Source organism: Epinephelus fuscoguttatus, linkage group LG4 (assembly GCF_011397635.1).
Source record: "Epinephelus fuscoguttatus linkage group LG4, E.fuscoguttatus.final_Chr_v1".
In the NCBI taxonomy this organism is placed as follows: domain Eukaryota; kingdom Metazoa; phylum Chordata; class Actinopteri; order Perciformes; family Serranidae; genus Epinephelus; species Epinephelus fuscoguttatus.
This window is the reverse complement of record NC_064755.1, coordinates 32447993-32463271: the sequence shown is the minus strand read 5'-3', so window position 1 is coordinate 32463271 and position 15279 is coordinate 32447993. Positions and strand designations below refer to the sequence as shown.

At 40.7% G+C, this 15279-nt stretch overlaps 1 protein-coding gene across 1 annotated transcript in view; it reads left to right on the top strand.

Annotated features, from left to right (window-relative positions):
- The window catches only part of nell2a (neural EGFL like 2a), a 129168-nt gene that overhangs the window by 31396 nt on the left and 82493 nt on the right, over window positions 1-15279 (top strand). The window contains exons 10-12 of the mRNA XM_049573261.1: window positions 751-842; window positions 3077-3182; window positions 4920-5048. Coding sequence (XP_049429218.1) covers window positions 751-842; window positions 3077-3182; window positions 4920-5048 — 327 coding nt within the window. The remainder of the gene's footprint in view (window positions 1-750; window positions 843-3076; window positions 3183-4919; window positions 5049-15279) is intronic.

The following is a 15279-nucleotide window of genomic DNA, read 5'->3' as shown; positions in this document are numbered from 1 at the left end:
GCCATCAGGGCCCCTCGGCTTTGGAACAACTTGCCTGAAGAGATGAGGTTTGCGGAATCAGTGACCTCCTTTAAATCAATTCTCACAACCCATTTTTATAGACTTGCTTTTATGTGATGTCTTTTTATTCTGTCTTGATTCTCATTATTATTATTGCTTTTATTCTTTTTATTGTGTTTATTTTTGTTAATTTTTTAATATTTTTTTATCTTTTTTTTCTCATTATCATCTGTCTTCTCTCTGATATGTTTTTACATCTTATCTCGTGTCTAATTTTACCTTAATTTTGTCTTGGTTTAGTTCTGCATTACTGTTTGGCTTTTTATTGTTATATTGCCCTTGAGGTATCTTGCTTCTGCTTTGCTTTGTGCATTAAAGCGCTTTGTAAACTCTTTTCTTGAAGGGGCTATGTAAATAAAGTTATTATTTGTAGTACTATTATTTTACTGCAGGAGTTTCTGTAAGTTCTCCACAAGTTCAACGTCACATGTCGATGATTAACTGATATACAAATGATTATTTGTGGATGAGGTATTCCTTTAAGCTTCTGACAGCAACATGCATTTTAAATGTATTCCATCACAACATTCTTGGAGGGGTTATTTCATGTATTGCATTCACATGCTTTAAGACAAGACAAAACAATCTATGATGTGAATGAAATGTGTTATTTTATGTGTATGTTTATCTTTGATGCGTCTGTGTGTTTATCTGCGCGTACGCTGATGATGTTTCTGTGTCTCCTACCAGCTGTCTGCTTGTTTGGTGGGAGAGAGCTGGTGGAGGGGGATCAGAAGGCTGTGCGCGACTCCTCTGGCAGGTGCCTGCTGTTTGAATGCAGGGTAAGTCATGTCAGCGCTCACACATACAGTACACCTAGAGAGAGAAAGCGCACACTTTCACGTACTTATTCAAAATGATTTTATCAATCTCCTGCAGGAAGAGACACCACAATAACTCATGTAACCAAGCACTTCAGCTCTGATCATTTCCATGTAGCGGCGCATGACAGCTCACTAAATACTCACTCCACAGTTACCTTGGCCCAACCTGAGAGGATAAATCAAGCCTCGATGAGCCAGCATGCGAGATGGTCCACTTCAGCTGAATATCATTGATCTGGCTTGTCAGCGTTTTCTTTGTCATGTAAAGAAATTGGGCAGATCCCTCTAATTAAGTATACATTTGCAGAGCAGAACAGTGTACCTGTCAATCACAGAATGCCACAGCCATTCTTCAGAACCAATCATCAGATACCACAGTGGTCCCAAATGACAGTCATTTCCCAATTATTCAGAGTATTTGCTTTTGTCTGCCTGGCGCACCAGATGGGTGGGTCGCTCACTTTTGGGAGTAATTCACTTGATGACATTATGCCAGGCAGGCCCAATCAATCACAGAAAAGTGATTTGAAGTTTTTAATCACCCAACTCAATCGTATCAACCGGCTCCTCCATGAATTCTGTAAAGCTCCATTAGAATCTGCAGTTTCAGACAGCTGTCTGGCTTGCTTGCCCACACCTGGCCCATCTGTAGTCCCAGCTAACTGACTGGCAGTCCCAGGCAGATCAAAGAAATGGGGACGGGGAGTGCTGTCAGTCAGCCCCACTGCTGCAGACTCCTGCAGGCTTCCCCTGACAGCTGCTTGTCACGCCTCTGATCTTCTGTCTGCCTGCTGGCTGCAGGAGGGGGTGCAAGTTTCGGGTGGTGGGTGGCAAGAAGTAGACGGTGCAGCTTGTTTGGAAAGTTGTTTGGGGACTTTTAGGGGAAGTTGGTCCAGAATTTCATGCGAGCATACTCTGTGTACCATATGGAGATGGTAAATGGCATTGCATTTGTATAGCGGTTTATAGTCCTGCAACCACTCAAAGCTGTTTGACAGTACATGCCATGTTCAGTCATCCACACACACATTCATAATTTGGTGGCAGAGGATACCATACTGCAGAGCCATCAGGAGCAATTTGGGGATCAGCATGGGCACTGAAACATGCAGACTGGAGGAACCAGGGATCGAACTGCCGATCTTCCAATTAGTGGAGTAGTTACACCTCCTGAGCCACAACTAGGGCTCGATATCATTTAAAAAGTCACAATACCAGGATTTGATACCCATTTTTTTTTGCCACCACCACTTCTCCCCATCAAAATGATTCTTACAGGAAGACGTTTTGAATTATTTAAACATTTATTAGCTAACTGTACTGCAACTCCATCAAATACACCACACTTGACTTCACCCGACCACAGACTGTATGGGTTGTAGCTTATGTGGTAGTGAGCCAATCATACATCACATTGAATTGAATGCTTGCAGTGATTTAGCTGCAAACAAAACCATACAACAAACATTTTTGTCTGGATGTGAGTACAAAAAGGATCAAATGCAGCTATCATTTGACTGGAGAAGTTTCAATACTACTTGGTACTACGTATTCAGTCGATATCTTAAAGGTGTCAAGTACGGATACCCAGCCTGAGCCACAGCCGCCCCAAGCACAACTTGAGGTCATGACACCTTATGGATCTGTAGACCGAGTGGCTTTAAGATTATCCTTAAGTAAAATATTTGTGCACTACCAACAGAGGGAAGAAGCCTATTGTCTTTGTCCAACTGCGTTTAGTGTTAATGACTTTAAATTAGCATCAGTCAGAGGGACACAGATGAGATCATTAGAGAGACCTGCCAAAGGCATGCTGGGAAAAGGAACCCCCTAATCAGGTTTTACACTCTGACTAAACACACATGCAGGGATAATCCAGAAGATTGATTCACTGTTTGTATAATAAAGATGCATCATGAATCATGATGTAACTCATTGAGGATAGCAGGAGGAGAGAAGAAGACAGCTTTTATTTCCTTCCTAGAAGTAGTTTGAGAAAAAACTGCTATTGACCAATGAGTAATTGGTTTGTAATGAACACACAGGGGGGGCAGACAGAGAGGGAGAGTGAAAGAGGAAACACAATAGATGAATAATTACCTTTATAATTACATCCAGGCCCTTAGCAAATGAAGGGGGGCAGAGTGGACCTGAGAGGTGGCTCATGGGGATTGTTTCTCTGTCCGTCACAGGACAGGACCATGCATCGAGTTGTCCCCAGTGAGCCTTGTCCCCAGCTCAACTGTGCAGAGTCGGAGCAGATCACTTTGAATGACAGATGCTGCAAAGTCTGCAGAGGTATGACGGAAACATCTTCCTATATAACATTAATGTTATGCCTTTTTACATTATGTTTTTATTTTGGAATATGATTATTTGTTAAACATAGAAGTTATTTTCTCATTTTACAGGTTTTGTGGCAAAAACTTAAGTCAGTGGCCTGTAAAGTAGCAGATCATTGGAAAAATATGCAATAATACAAAGCATCTGTGATTTGTTGGGAATGGACTAAAACTTGTTCCTGTTATTATTCGTATTTTTATCCAGTATTCTTATGATTTATTTCTCTTAAAGGGACCTATTATGCATTCCTTATTCCCTGTTATATATATAATGTTAAAATGTCAGATGTTCATTTTTAAATGTGGCAAAAGTTTCAAATTTTAATAGCCTGGAAATCCAGATTCAAATCTTGTGTTGCTGATGTTGTTAGTCCAGCTGTGAAGATTTTTGTTTAGAAGTTTTTATTGGTGATTTTTTTCACAGCACAAAGTGGTGGTGTTTACTGTTACAGTCATCGCCTGGCTGCAAGTACGCTGCCACATGTAGCTACACGCTAATGTCAGGAAAAAATGTTATCTTGGTTTCTCCTGGTTTCAGATCATATAACTGCTGGAAAATATCTGGCTGTGAAGATTTTCATTTGATAATTTTTTATGGTTGAAAGTGCGGCTTTATGGCGTCACAGTATTCGCCAGGCTGTAATGATAGTACAAAGAAGACAAGAGCGAGAGTGCAGATATGGAAGATCTGGAAACGCTGACCAGTCAGGGCAGACTGGGTTTTTTCTTGGGAGGGCTCAAAGAGACAGGCGCTAAAATGGTATCTCAGAGAGAGGGTGAATACAGGTGTTCCAACACAGCCAGTGTAAGGAAAATAAAGTGTTTTTTTGAGCATGCAAACATTTTCTAGTAGAAACCCAAAATACAAGTATAAACCTGAAAATGAGCATAATAGGTCCCGTTTAAAGGGAGTCTTTGCCAATTTGGATGTGTAAATGAACTGTCGCAATGGCTCTCTGGCTGTTGCTTGAACTACATTTGTACATCCACATTTTTGCATGCCTGCCATTACAGACACAAAGAGCGTACAAGTGGATCAAGTGCCCCTGCCCCTCACCCCCCTCAAACGTAGATCAAACTCCGATCAGACAGTAAAGCTAAGCAGGGTTGATCAAATATGAACCAAGATTCCGTTACTGCGTTGCCCATTTTTCACCTAAATGTCTTCAGAAACATATTTTAGTGCACTGTTTAAATGTAATTGGAGATTGTTTGTTACGAGCCACCCACCATTATTTGCTGTGGAAAACGCCCCAAGCTGGCATCCGACAACTACCAGTGGGAGCGTTTACTGGTCTGGTGCAGTGCAGTGCATTCTGGTAGTTGTATGTTTTCTACCTCTTGAGCAAAAGCAAATGCCACAGCCTTTTTCCTCTGTTTTCTCTTGACATAAAGCACCAATTTAAAAGTTTTTGTGTCTGTCAACTGTATAGGCAGTCTAGTTTTATTAAAAAAACAACTTCCCAGCAGTGAAATTCTTCTTTAAGATCATTAAGTCAGACATTTCAGAATGAAATACATCAAATTAGTGTCATTTTGTCCTAATACGCCGGAAAAAAGCCGCAGTGTGGCTGCTCAGAGAAAAGACTGTGATACTGTGACATAACCTTTCCACCAGCCCTGTATGCGTCCATCACTCCTCTCCTCTTCTCTCCTCTGGGTCTCAACCTTTTCCTTTCGGTGCCTCCTGCAGGTCATGACTTCTGCTCAGAGGGCCACGGCTGCGTGGAGCACTCCGACTGTGTGAACCTGGAGGCAGGAGACTGCTGTGTTTGTAAGGATGGCTTCCGCCCACTGCGGGACGATAATGCCTACTGTGAAGGTACAGCATGGCCCTGAATAACAAACCGTGACTTTTAGCTCAAGTTTATTTGCCCTCCCAGAGTGGATATGTGGTGTTTTTTTGTGATTGTGCCCATGCCGCATCAAAGGGGTCATAAGAGAAATCTGTTCTTTGCCTTTTAGGAGATCATGGATGTTATTTTTCAGTGTTATTTTTACACTGAAGATTTTACAGTTGTCATGGTGCTCTGCCTGCTTGGTCTCGGCTTGGTCTGATTCACTTTTATGAAATGAGCTCAGAGATATTACACATATCTTCAGCATGACAGCAGCAGGCACATTAGCCTCCATCACAAAATCATTACAGACAAGTAGAAAAACATGTTTGACCTTGAAAAACCACGGTGTACATGTGTAACATATGTATCTGTATATATAATGAGTTTATTTCCTTTAGCCATGCCCATATAAGCACAAACAACACCTTGCCCCAACCTTAAACAATAATACAAGCGATTTCTTTTAAATATTTATACCATTTTCGTTGTTTCTTTTCCTCCTGCCGGGGTCATCTCACAGTAAGCATAGGAAGACATGTGATGGCTTATTTTCCACCTTTCAGACTTAAGTGTTTTCTTCTTTTCATTCTGGAACAATATAAAGAACTTCCACAGACTTGCTTCAGGCCCGGGTTGGATAATCCAGCACAATACACTTTTAGTTATATTTCTTTGTTCTTGGATTTTTATTTTAATGAACATGTCACATTACTCTGCTGATCTGACACCTAAAAGAATTCCCTCCAAAAAACGTTATTGTCACTGTAGTGCCGTGTTTTTATATTTGGCCTACTTTTGTTAGTTTGACTGAATTTTAAATGAAACAACTGAGTGTTAAAAACAGAAATACACACACAGTGAATTGTAAATGTAGACATTTTCTAAATACCCATGAAAACACTTTGTTGAATTCATGCATTTATCGCATAATCCTTTTGTGATGGCAAACTGTAATCCCCTCATTATGTGTGTCCACGACACACAGTAACTGCTTTTCAGAACGCTTTTTGAGAGACTAATGTTTGTCCTCTCAGTCAGTTGATCAGTGTGTAATATAGAAACATGCTCAAGGCCTTCGTCTTTGCATGTACTTAGTGTCACCCTGCTAGGGGAGTGATTACTCTCATGGCATCTATCATCACTGAGGTCATTCACTACTTATTGCCAATAACACTGTGGCTACACTGAAAACAACAGATGTGGACTGTACACAGAGTGGCTGCTGCAACACTACTCTTCCACTCTAAAGGCAGGGTTACACATGCACGAAATTAACATTAGTGAATACTCACCCCATTTACTTCCATTCAATATGAGTAAAGTTCCGAATAAATCTTTTGCTTTCGGTGGCAAGCAACCTTTGACCGGCAAAGTCTCAGTCTCAACACTTAGCAAAGACGTATGTGTGGTGAAGACACACCTGCTGATATTGAATGATATTGGCAATGAAGCATACAAACTGCCCCACGTAAGAGATGCTGCCTGGCTGGCAGTAAGTTAGGAGACAGCCATGGAATGTAAGAAAATGGAAAATGTACCAATGACATCATATTTCCTGGTTTTATTTATTGTCAAGATAGCTAACATTAGCTAGCAAGCTGTCTTCCATGTGCGTCATACTCGGCACTGCCAACATTCGGCATGAAAATCGCCCCAGCAGGTGATTGTCACTCACCTGCATTCGCTCATATGTGACTGTGCAACACGTAAGTGGTGCATTTTAACCGCAAAAATCCATTCTACAAATGTAAAAATAGGCCAGTCCTCTTTTTTTACATGAGGTGTACACAGCCCTGTTACACAGAAATGGCTCTTAAAGTGTCTATATATTTTTAAATTAAAGTACCAATATACACAAAATGACTTAATAATGACAGCAACAACAAGTTGATAACATATCTTAATTTTAAATCAATATTTCCCATCAATTTATTATTATCTTATCATCAACATTTATTTTGCCAGTACCAGCTGGTGGTTGCTTAGTAACTTTATCACTTACAAAGCTTACTATAGGCTGTGTAGTATGAATGTTGACTCATCCATAGTACACAAACTTGATGAAAAAGTTCAAGTTTCCCAGCGCTGGCTCCAAAACTAAAGAGCAATCCCACACAATCCCAACGAAAACTAACTGTCTTGTTTTTCTTGTTACTCACACAATCCTACCCTGTATGTGTGCTGCAGGTGTAGTGAGCAAAAAGATACGTTCCAAGGCACATCTGCTTTACGAAAGGTGTGAATCTGTTGCGTCTTCAATGTCGCCAAAGTGTAAGGCCCAGATATCTTCAGCAGAGTCCTGCACAGGTCCATTTTTGAAAACCCCCACCCACCCATACCCGTAAAGCTCAGTACCAAAAGCAGCCGTTACCTATCATTACGTCTAAGTCAAAGCCACATCTGCCTGCACCCATTAGTAAAAGTCCTGTGGCCCGACTCGCACGTGTGATTAAACACATAAAGGCTACATTACGGAGGAAAAGTCTCTTTCACTTGTTGCACTCGATGCCGATATGGTGAACACATTCTGCACAATCACTGCCAGATTAGAAAACATTTTAGCATGCTCCTTCCACCGCCATAAAACCTCAGAAGGATCCACCTTGGGTTTCTTGAGCTCACTGTAGGCTGTAACCTCATCCGTGGGCTGCAATGTGTCATCTCTGGAGTCCTCCAAGTCGATGACAAATGTGGAGATGGGGTCAAAGGTTCAGCTTGCGTCACTGACTTTTAAAATAAAAGGAAAGGGAAAGGAAAGGTGATTTAGATGTCAAAATATTACACAAATACTGCACATCTTTTTTACTTATTCCGAAAAATCCAACTGTCCCAGATGCAGGTGCATTGGAAAATATTGCTTCAGTCCTTGAACAGAAAATCCCGCACACTGCTCTTGCTCAGCTTCACAATTTATTTGTAACACTTGAAATTGTGATGCTGAGCAAGAGCAGTGTGCGGGATTTTCTGTTTAACAGCTTTATTCTGAAAATGAAAAGATATATTTTTGTTCTCATCAGCTGCCAGCCGACATGTAGTTCATTTTTACCTGTGCCCGTACCTGTATTTTGACCTATTACACAGCTTCTGGGGGGTTACCTGACCCGGTGCAGGACTCTGATCTCCCCCATGTTGCACTTTAAAGTGAAACCAAATGTGATTGATTATATCAGCACTGTTCTCTTATAGAAACAATGTTTCACTTGATAGCCTTTAAAATGTCCCACATTACATGATTGAAAAACATGCGCTATACCTCATTGAGCAGGTCATTTCACGTTTATAGTGAAGCTCTGAAAAACCTGCACAGAGTTCAAATGTTCACACACTAAATTGACGGTGCTCCAGCCGAATTCCTCCCGTCACATCTTTACTGAATTCTACCAGATGCATCGTTAAAAAATGATAACTATCATCTCCAATGCTATCCTGCAGTAAAATATGTAGTAAACATCGTGTCATAGCTGCTACCCTCTGCATCTCTGGTATTAATGAGCAAACATGGCATCAAAGTTATTCAGATTCGTCTGCATATGACCTTGACAGCTGCCTTGTCAATATACAGCCTTCTTGATCTTCCTCCTGCATTGTTTGTGTGCGTGTGTGTGTGTGTGTGTGTGTGCAGTTTTTAGGGCATCTGTTTGTGAGTACATGCCTTGGCCTATTTTTTTTTTTATCTACAGTCCACACACACACACACACACCCTGTAATATATTTTCTGTCACCTTCATCAAGATGAGGTTTAAGTGTCAGTTGAGCTGCAGAGCATTTTGTTACTGTAACCGGGGTGCTAAATGAAAGAGTAGCAGTTCACAGCTTCTGCAGCCCTCACATGTATTAACAGATATGCGCAGTTGTCCAGGTAATTAGACGGTGTGAGGGAATCTGCATAATTGAAGATACTATCTGTGTTAAATTAATGGGAAATTATGCTGTTGGTTGTAGGTTTTGATCAAATGGCAAAATGCTGGCCCCATTTACCATAACAGTGTTAAATAATGGTCTCTCTGAACACATCATTTAGACAGTGGTGGAAAGTAATTAACATTTACCCAAGCACAGTGCTAAAGCACAACTCTGAGGCACTTGTAGTTTTTTCTATTTCATGCTAATTTAAATTTGCTATATATAGCGTATTCCACTGCATAGCAGATCTTCTTCAGATGCAATGTTTTTACTGAATTACATTCATTTGACAGCTCCACTAATTACTTTGCAGATTAAGATTTTAAAGACAAAACATCTGTGAGAAAATGCCTTGATTTTCCGAGGGTATAAGTGGTTGAAAATTAGCTACACCTCAACCAACACCTTGAAACTGTTGCTTATTTGTATAATAAAATACATATAATGATTTAACGCTTAAAAACAGGAGCAATCCCACATGTGTGCTTTTGCTTTTGCCACTTAAGTTAATTTTGCTGATAATCTAAATTTAAACTTTTCCATTTTTGAATGCAGGTATTTTGATTGTAATGCAGTTTTGTTTTTTCGCATTGCAGTGTTGTTGCTTTTATTTTAAAGCTGCACTAATCAATACCGACAGTTCATTATTGCTTCATTATCTCTCAGCTCATTGTTTCAGTTCACTTTCACCACTTTCATCAACACATTTTCCACTTTCAGCAGGCAAAGGTTTAAAGTGAAAACCCTCTGTTAAACCGACTGTACATTTCTACTGTACAACACAGCAACTAGCTGGTGAACATAAGGGATCATTAAGCAGCTGAAGAGCTAGATATTTCCCTCAGGAGTTGGTGGATCTGAAAGCAGAGCTTGAAGGAGGGAATATTGGACCTACATTTATCAGGTGTCCAGAAACACGGCTTCCAAATGGAAGCTAATGCTCTCTGTGTCTGCTGGATATGAAAATAGGCAACTGCTAAAACATACACGATAGCAACTTTATAATGTTGGCGCAATGCAATGATCGTCCGCCATAAAATACCGTCTGTCTCCATCTAAGCAGCGCTCACACATGGTTCCAAATTTAGTTGGCACCAAGTTTGGAAGAGAGACTGAGTAAGTAAGAAACATTAACATTTTCTATGGCCTCCATGCAGCTTTCCACTGTTTACTGGCCTGTTTGTGGCGTCATTATAGAAAAAAAGTGTCGCACAAACTGGCACCATATGCATTTCTTTTATTTTGATGATGATGATGATGATGATGTTTCGGCCTTTGGGCCTTCGTCAAGACCAACCATCATACTGAGATGCAGGTACACTGATTTGTTATATAGGCCACACCTTTGTCACACAGCTGATAATGATTAGATGATCATGCTACACCATGAGGTTGAGCAAATAACAAGTCAAAAGTCCGCAACAAATCACTGCAGAGCCGCGTACACAGCTCTAGTCTACTGGCAATGGGAAAGCAGCTTATCGCTTATTTTTAATGTTTTTTTCCTCCTTTAAAAAACTCATATACACCCCTTAATTTTGGTGGGAAAAGGACATGAGGTTCTGTCCATTGTTTGATTGAAAACTCTTGTTTTTGCTGTCTCCTTTTTGCTTTCTTTCGCTGTCTAGGTTTGATTGTCTGAGTAGCATCATGTGAGATGATTTAACATGTGCAATGGTTGTCTGGTCACTAACACAGTGCTACAAATGCCACGCTGGTTAGAATAGAAATGCTTATTTGAGATAGGTCTGGGTCCAGATACGATAGCATCTGGAAACTCGTGGGATGGAGAGGGATGGCTGGTTAAAAAGGAGGATGCATTTTAGTCATTTGGCTAACACTGGATGGCTTCCCCACTCAAAACACCTGCTGATTATAGGAACCCAATCTTAACACAGATAACTCCAGAGACATGCAATTGTGCAGTCAACATTATCTTCATAAAGATAAGTTAAAGCAAAAACTTTACTGTTTCCACTTTAATTGGTCCTGAGTCAAGGCTAGATTTTTGTTCCGCTCGCACATTAAAATTGCTTTGCCCTTAAAATGTGCTGAAAACAACCATTCAGCATTCTAATAGACTTCTTTCCAGCTCAGTTGCTTTTTGTTCCATCGTTATCATGTGTAATATCCAAGGTCCCAAACATTTCAAGCAATTCATTGTTGTAGAAATAAGCATAGAGCAACCCATCCCATTACCAGTGTGAAACTAAGTACAAGCAGGCAGACTTGTGCCTCCAACATCAACACTTCAGACCCACACCTATTCATCTCGAGAGCAGCCAGACTCTCGCTATGAAATTGGATGGCAGTGTTTGTGGTGAGTGTTTGCATCAGAGACCGCACAGTGAAACCTGAAATTGACTCAATTTGCTGATGGAGTTCTCTCAAAAGCAATTGATTTTATGTGTGTCTCTGTAACTTACTTACTACATGATTGTGTTTGTGTCCTGTGTGGAAAATGAAAGAAAGTGTCTTGCCAAAACACAGAGGATCCTGCAGATTGAGAGAGTGTCTTCATATAATAGGTACACTACTTTGTGGCTGCAAGGAGATGTACAGAAAGATGAGTGAAATCGGCTGCTTTCAATTCTAGATGAGCTTTGTGCCGGCGAGATGAGATGAGAAGTCCGACTTAGATGCAATTTTGTGTATTGAACACAGCAGAGATATCATAAAGCAGGATCACATAGAGGCCTGCAGGAACATAGGTTTTTATTTACACACACCCATGCCCACACAAAAACGTTTTCTGGGGTCTTGTCAGACGTAATGACAAACATCACAAAAAGCAGAGACAGATACTAGCTCTTTAAAACATTCCTAGGTCAGAGATGGGCCTAAAATAGCCGATGAGATCACTTCTGTGTAAATTTTTCATAGAAGCAGCAGTAGGGAAAACTCAGGGGGATACTAGCCCTGCCTTTGTGTAAGTCTCTGTGTGTATGTGTGCAGGTGCATGTCTGTGTGTGTTTGAGTGCCAAGTTCTCCAACAGAAAAAAAGAGCCCAGTTATTTCTCCGTCCTATCCTCCCGGTGCAGTCAGCCTGAAGGCCTATTTTGCTACATGCATGCGTGTGTTTAGGACGGAATTAGACAGAGGGGCGAGCAGTGGAGAAGTGACAGACTGTGTGATTGTCTCTAAATTGAACAATCAGTATAGTTCAACGTGTTGAGATAATACCATTATTCATCTCAGCATTGTAGAGGACTGCAGACAGAGAGACATTTCCCATTGTTGTCTGGTTCTGAAATGCCCTACTTTAGAAAGTCTCCGTCAGGATTGCTCAAAAAGAAGGGCTGCTCGGGTGTTTTGTGTTGCATCCATATGGGAAATGTGAAATACAAAATGATATCCTGTAAAATCGAGGAAATGGAAAGAGACAAAGCATGCACAGGATTTTATTTTGATAGAAAGCGTATCCTAGATAGTGTTATTTTACCAACTCAGTTTATCAGGGCTGCTGCACATTACTTGAGTTATGATTTCAGTGTACCACATTTAGATAGATAGTGTTAGACAGTTTGATAACAACATGAACATTAAAGAGTTGGTTCACCCAAATTACAACTAAGCATTTTTACGTCATGTCAAGCCATTAGGCCTTGGTACTGACCTCAGTTCTTTTAAAGGTATCAACTGAATTTCATCTGTACTACCAACTACTGACTCATGTTAAATCCGTCTGTGCCAAACACCTACTTGAAAGCGCATCTGGGTTAGAAAGTCAGGTTTACACGAGGGGTGGAAGTGCTGTGAAGTGCCCCAACACCTGGAAGCCAGCTGCGGAGCACTGCAGGCCACTCTATCGGCTTGAAAGCATACCAATGCTATTGTTGCAGAGCTGATCTGCTGCGATTATGCTGGCCTATTTTACTTTCTGTATCATTTTAGTAATAGCTAGTCACTGCTAGAAAAGCACACACACACACACACACGCACACATAAACAGACACAGAAGATTAGCTTTATGTGTAAATAGAAAAGAGCAGATTAGCAGAATTGCTTTTTAGTCTACTACGTCACCCCTGCAGCTTTTCAAAGATTACAATTTTGTTATTACAGAGACAGTAAAGTACAGAAAAAAGGACTGTTGGCTACCAGTAACCAGTTACCAGGCAATGTAACTGGTACCACTATCCATTCAAATGTCAGTGGTACCCAACCCTACTAGCGATGTTTTGAGACATATGTCCCTAAGATTTCTGCCCCCACAACGAAACAAAAGGGGTGAATGGAATTGTTTTTGTGATGTTTACAGCATTGACAACTTATGATGACCTTACACAGTTTTACTTCTATGTTGGTGCACACTCCCGTGATCTCAATCGTTTGGGGCAAGGTGGTTATAAAACTCATGCTGTGTCTCAAATCGCGCTCTTCCGTACTTACACTTACTATTTTGAGTGCATAAGTGCATTCACACTGAGAAGTATGGAAAAATACAGTGCACTATGAGTACCCAAATGGTGCGCTCAAAATGGTCAAGAAGTTGAGTGTGGAACTATGGACACTCAATGGTTGCCGTCTTGGCTACGTAGCGGAAGAGGAGGGGCCACTTTTCAAACTGGTAATAGCGGCCGAGGACTGTGCGACCGTGAACGTCGCTGTATTGTACAAATACATGTGTTTTTTGCACTAAACACCACTATACTGTTGTCGGGTATAAGCCAGCAGTATGTTTATTGGGTTAATTTAGCGGTCTGTAATTATTTGGTACCGCGAACGATAACGCGAATGCAAATGCTAGTTTGCTAACTAGCTAATTTGCTTTCGTCATTTCTGGTGAGTGCACAGCGGCCGTGTTTGGTTTGAGACAACACTACCCTGTCGAAATTTGCGCACTACGCCAATGAGTACATAGATACTCATTGGCTGGATACATAGAGTACATACATACACATACTAATGGAAGTATGTGATTTGAAACACACCGTCAGTCTGAGCTGTCTGAAGTCAGTCTGTTTCTGGTCTTGACGTTCTGATAAAATCAAACGTGTATTGTATATTATCGTAACTTTTTAGTTTTGACTCATGCAAGTAGTGAAGTTCAGTGACGTGAATATTGTTAGCAACCAATAGCTGTTCTCTCTTCAGCACCAAACAAGAACCAGCAAACTGGGTAGACAGTTAACATGGAGGGGACTCCAAGGAGGCGCAAGATTGTGGGCAAGACTCTCTTCGTATGAACTGTGGAAAAGGAGGAGAAATTGGTGGAGCTGTTGAGTGAACAAGAGTCTGTGTTTAATTCAGCAGTTATGTGTACCACCAACCAGCACTTATTTTAATGACAAATCTCAAATTTTGAAATGGCTTTCCTCTCATTCCCACAGTCTCCTCCCACTAACATAGTATAGCTAACCAATGTGGGCTGGTTGCTGAGGTGACAAAATTCAAACTAGGTTTATACATAAATACAGTTTATTTTTATGGATAATATTGATGTCAATTTGACAAGAATACCGTTGACGTGACGCCTTCTGTCTTGTGTTTCTGGAGTTATGTGTTTTTGTGGACACATAAGGAATTGTTGGTAGGTCGTATTTCTCAAAGGGAGTTTGGTGTAATATTGGCGTAATGTTTTCTACCAGGAGCCAGATGGAAATAATTTTAAAAGGAATCTAATTTTAGTCTTGCATGTAGTAATGCTGCAAAGTCTTCTAAGGCATAACATGCACAGGCTGATGATTTGCTGTATTTTTATTTCCAACAAATCACACACAGTCCGTCATTCAGTACTGCCTGACTTTCTGGACTGTGTGTCACATTCAGCTCCAAGCCCATTACTTCATACTGAAGATAATTATAAAAACAGAGCAGTTTCCATTTTATAAAAGGGTCAGTAATCTCCTGAAACAGCTGGACACCGAAGTTTAAAGCAGACGTTACTCAAACTGGACTAAAATGTGCAGTTGCTGGGGACTATTTTCAGCTGTGGATTATTAAACATTTAGTTTTCTGGTGCGTATTCAGAGCACCAGGATGATGTATGTGGGATTGACTCAACATAAACTACAGCGCCCATTTTCACCATAATGAAAGCCAGAGCATTCCTCGTGTGTGTGTGGTTCATTGAAGTGTTTTTAATAGATTTTAGGACATTAATTGAGCTCTGTGGCACGGAGCAATAAGTCATATCAGGCCTTGACTTCACAGGTGGTACTTGTTAGCAGAATCAATTAATTGTTGGTTTTGGATGAGATTAAACAGTCAGCGATAACTGGAAAAAAAGTCCAGTCTGCTTTCACACAGAGTGGTTTTACCACCTCTAAGCCACATCTGAGTGTCTTTGTGTTTTTGTGTGCGCA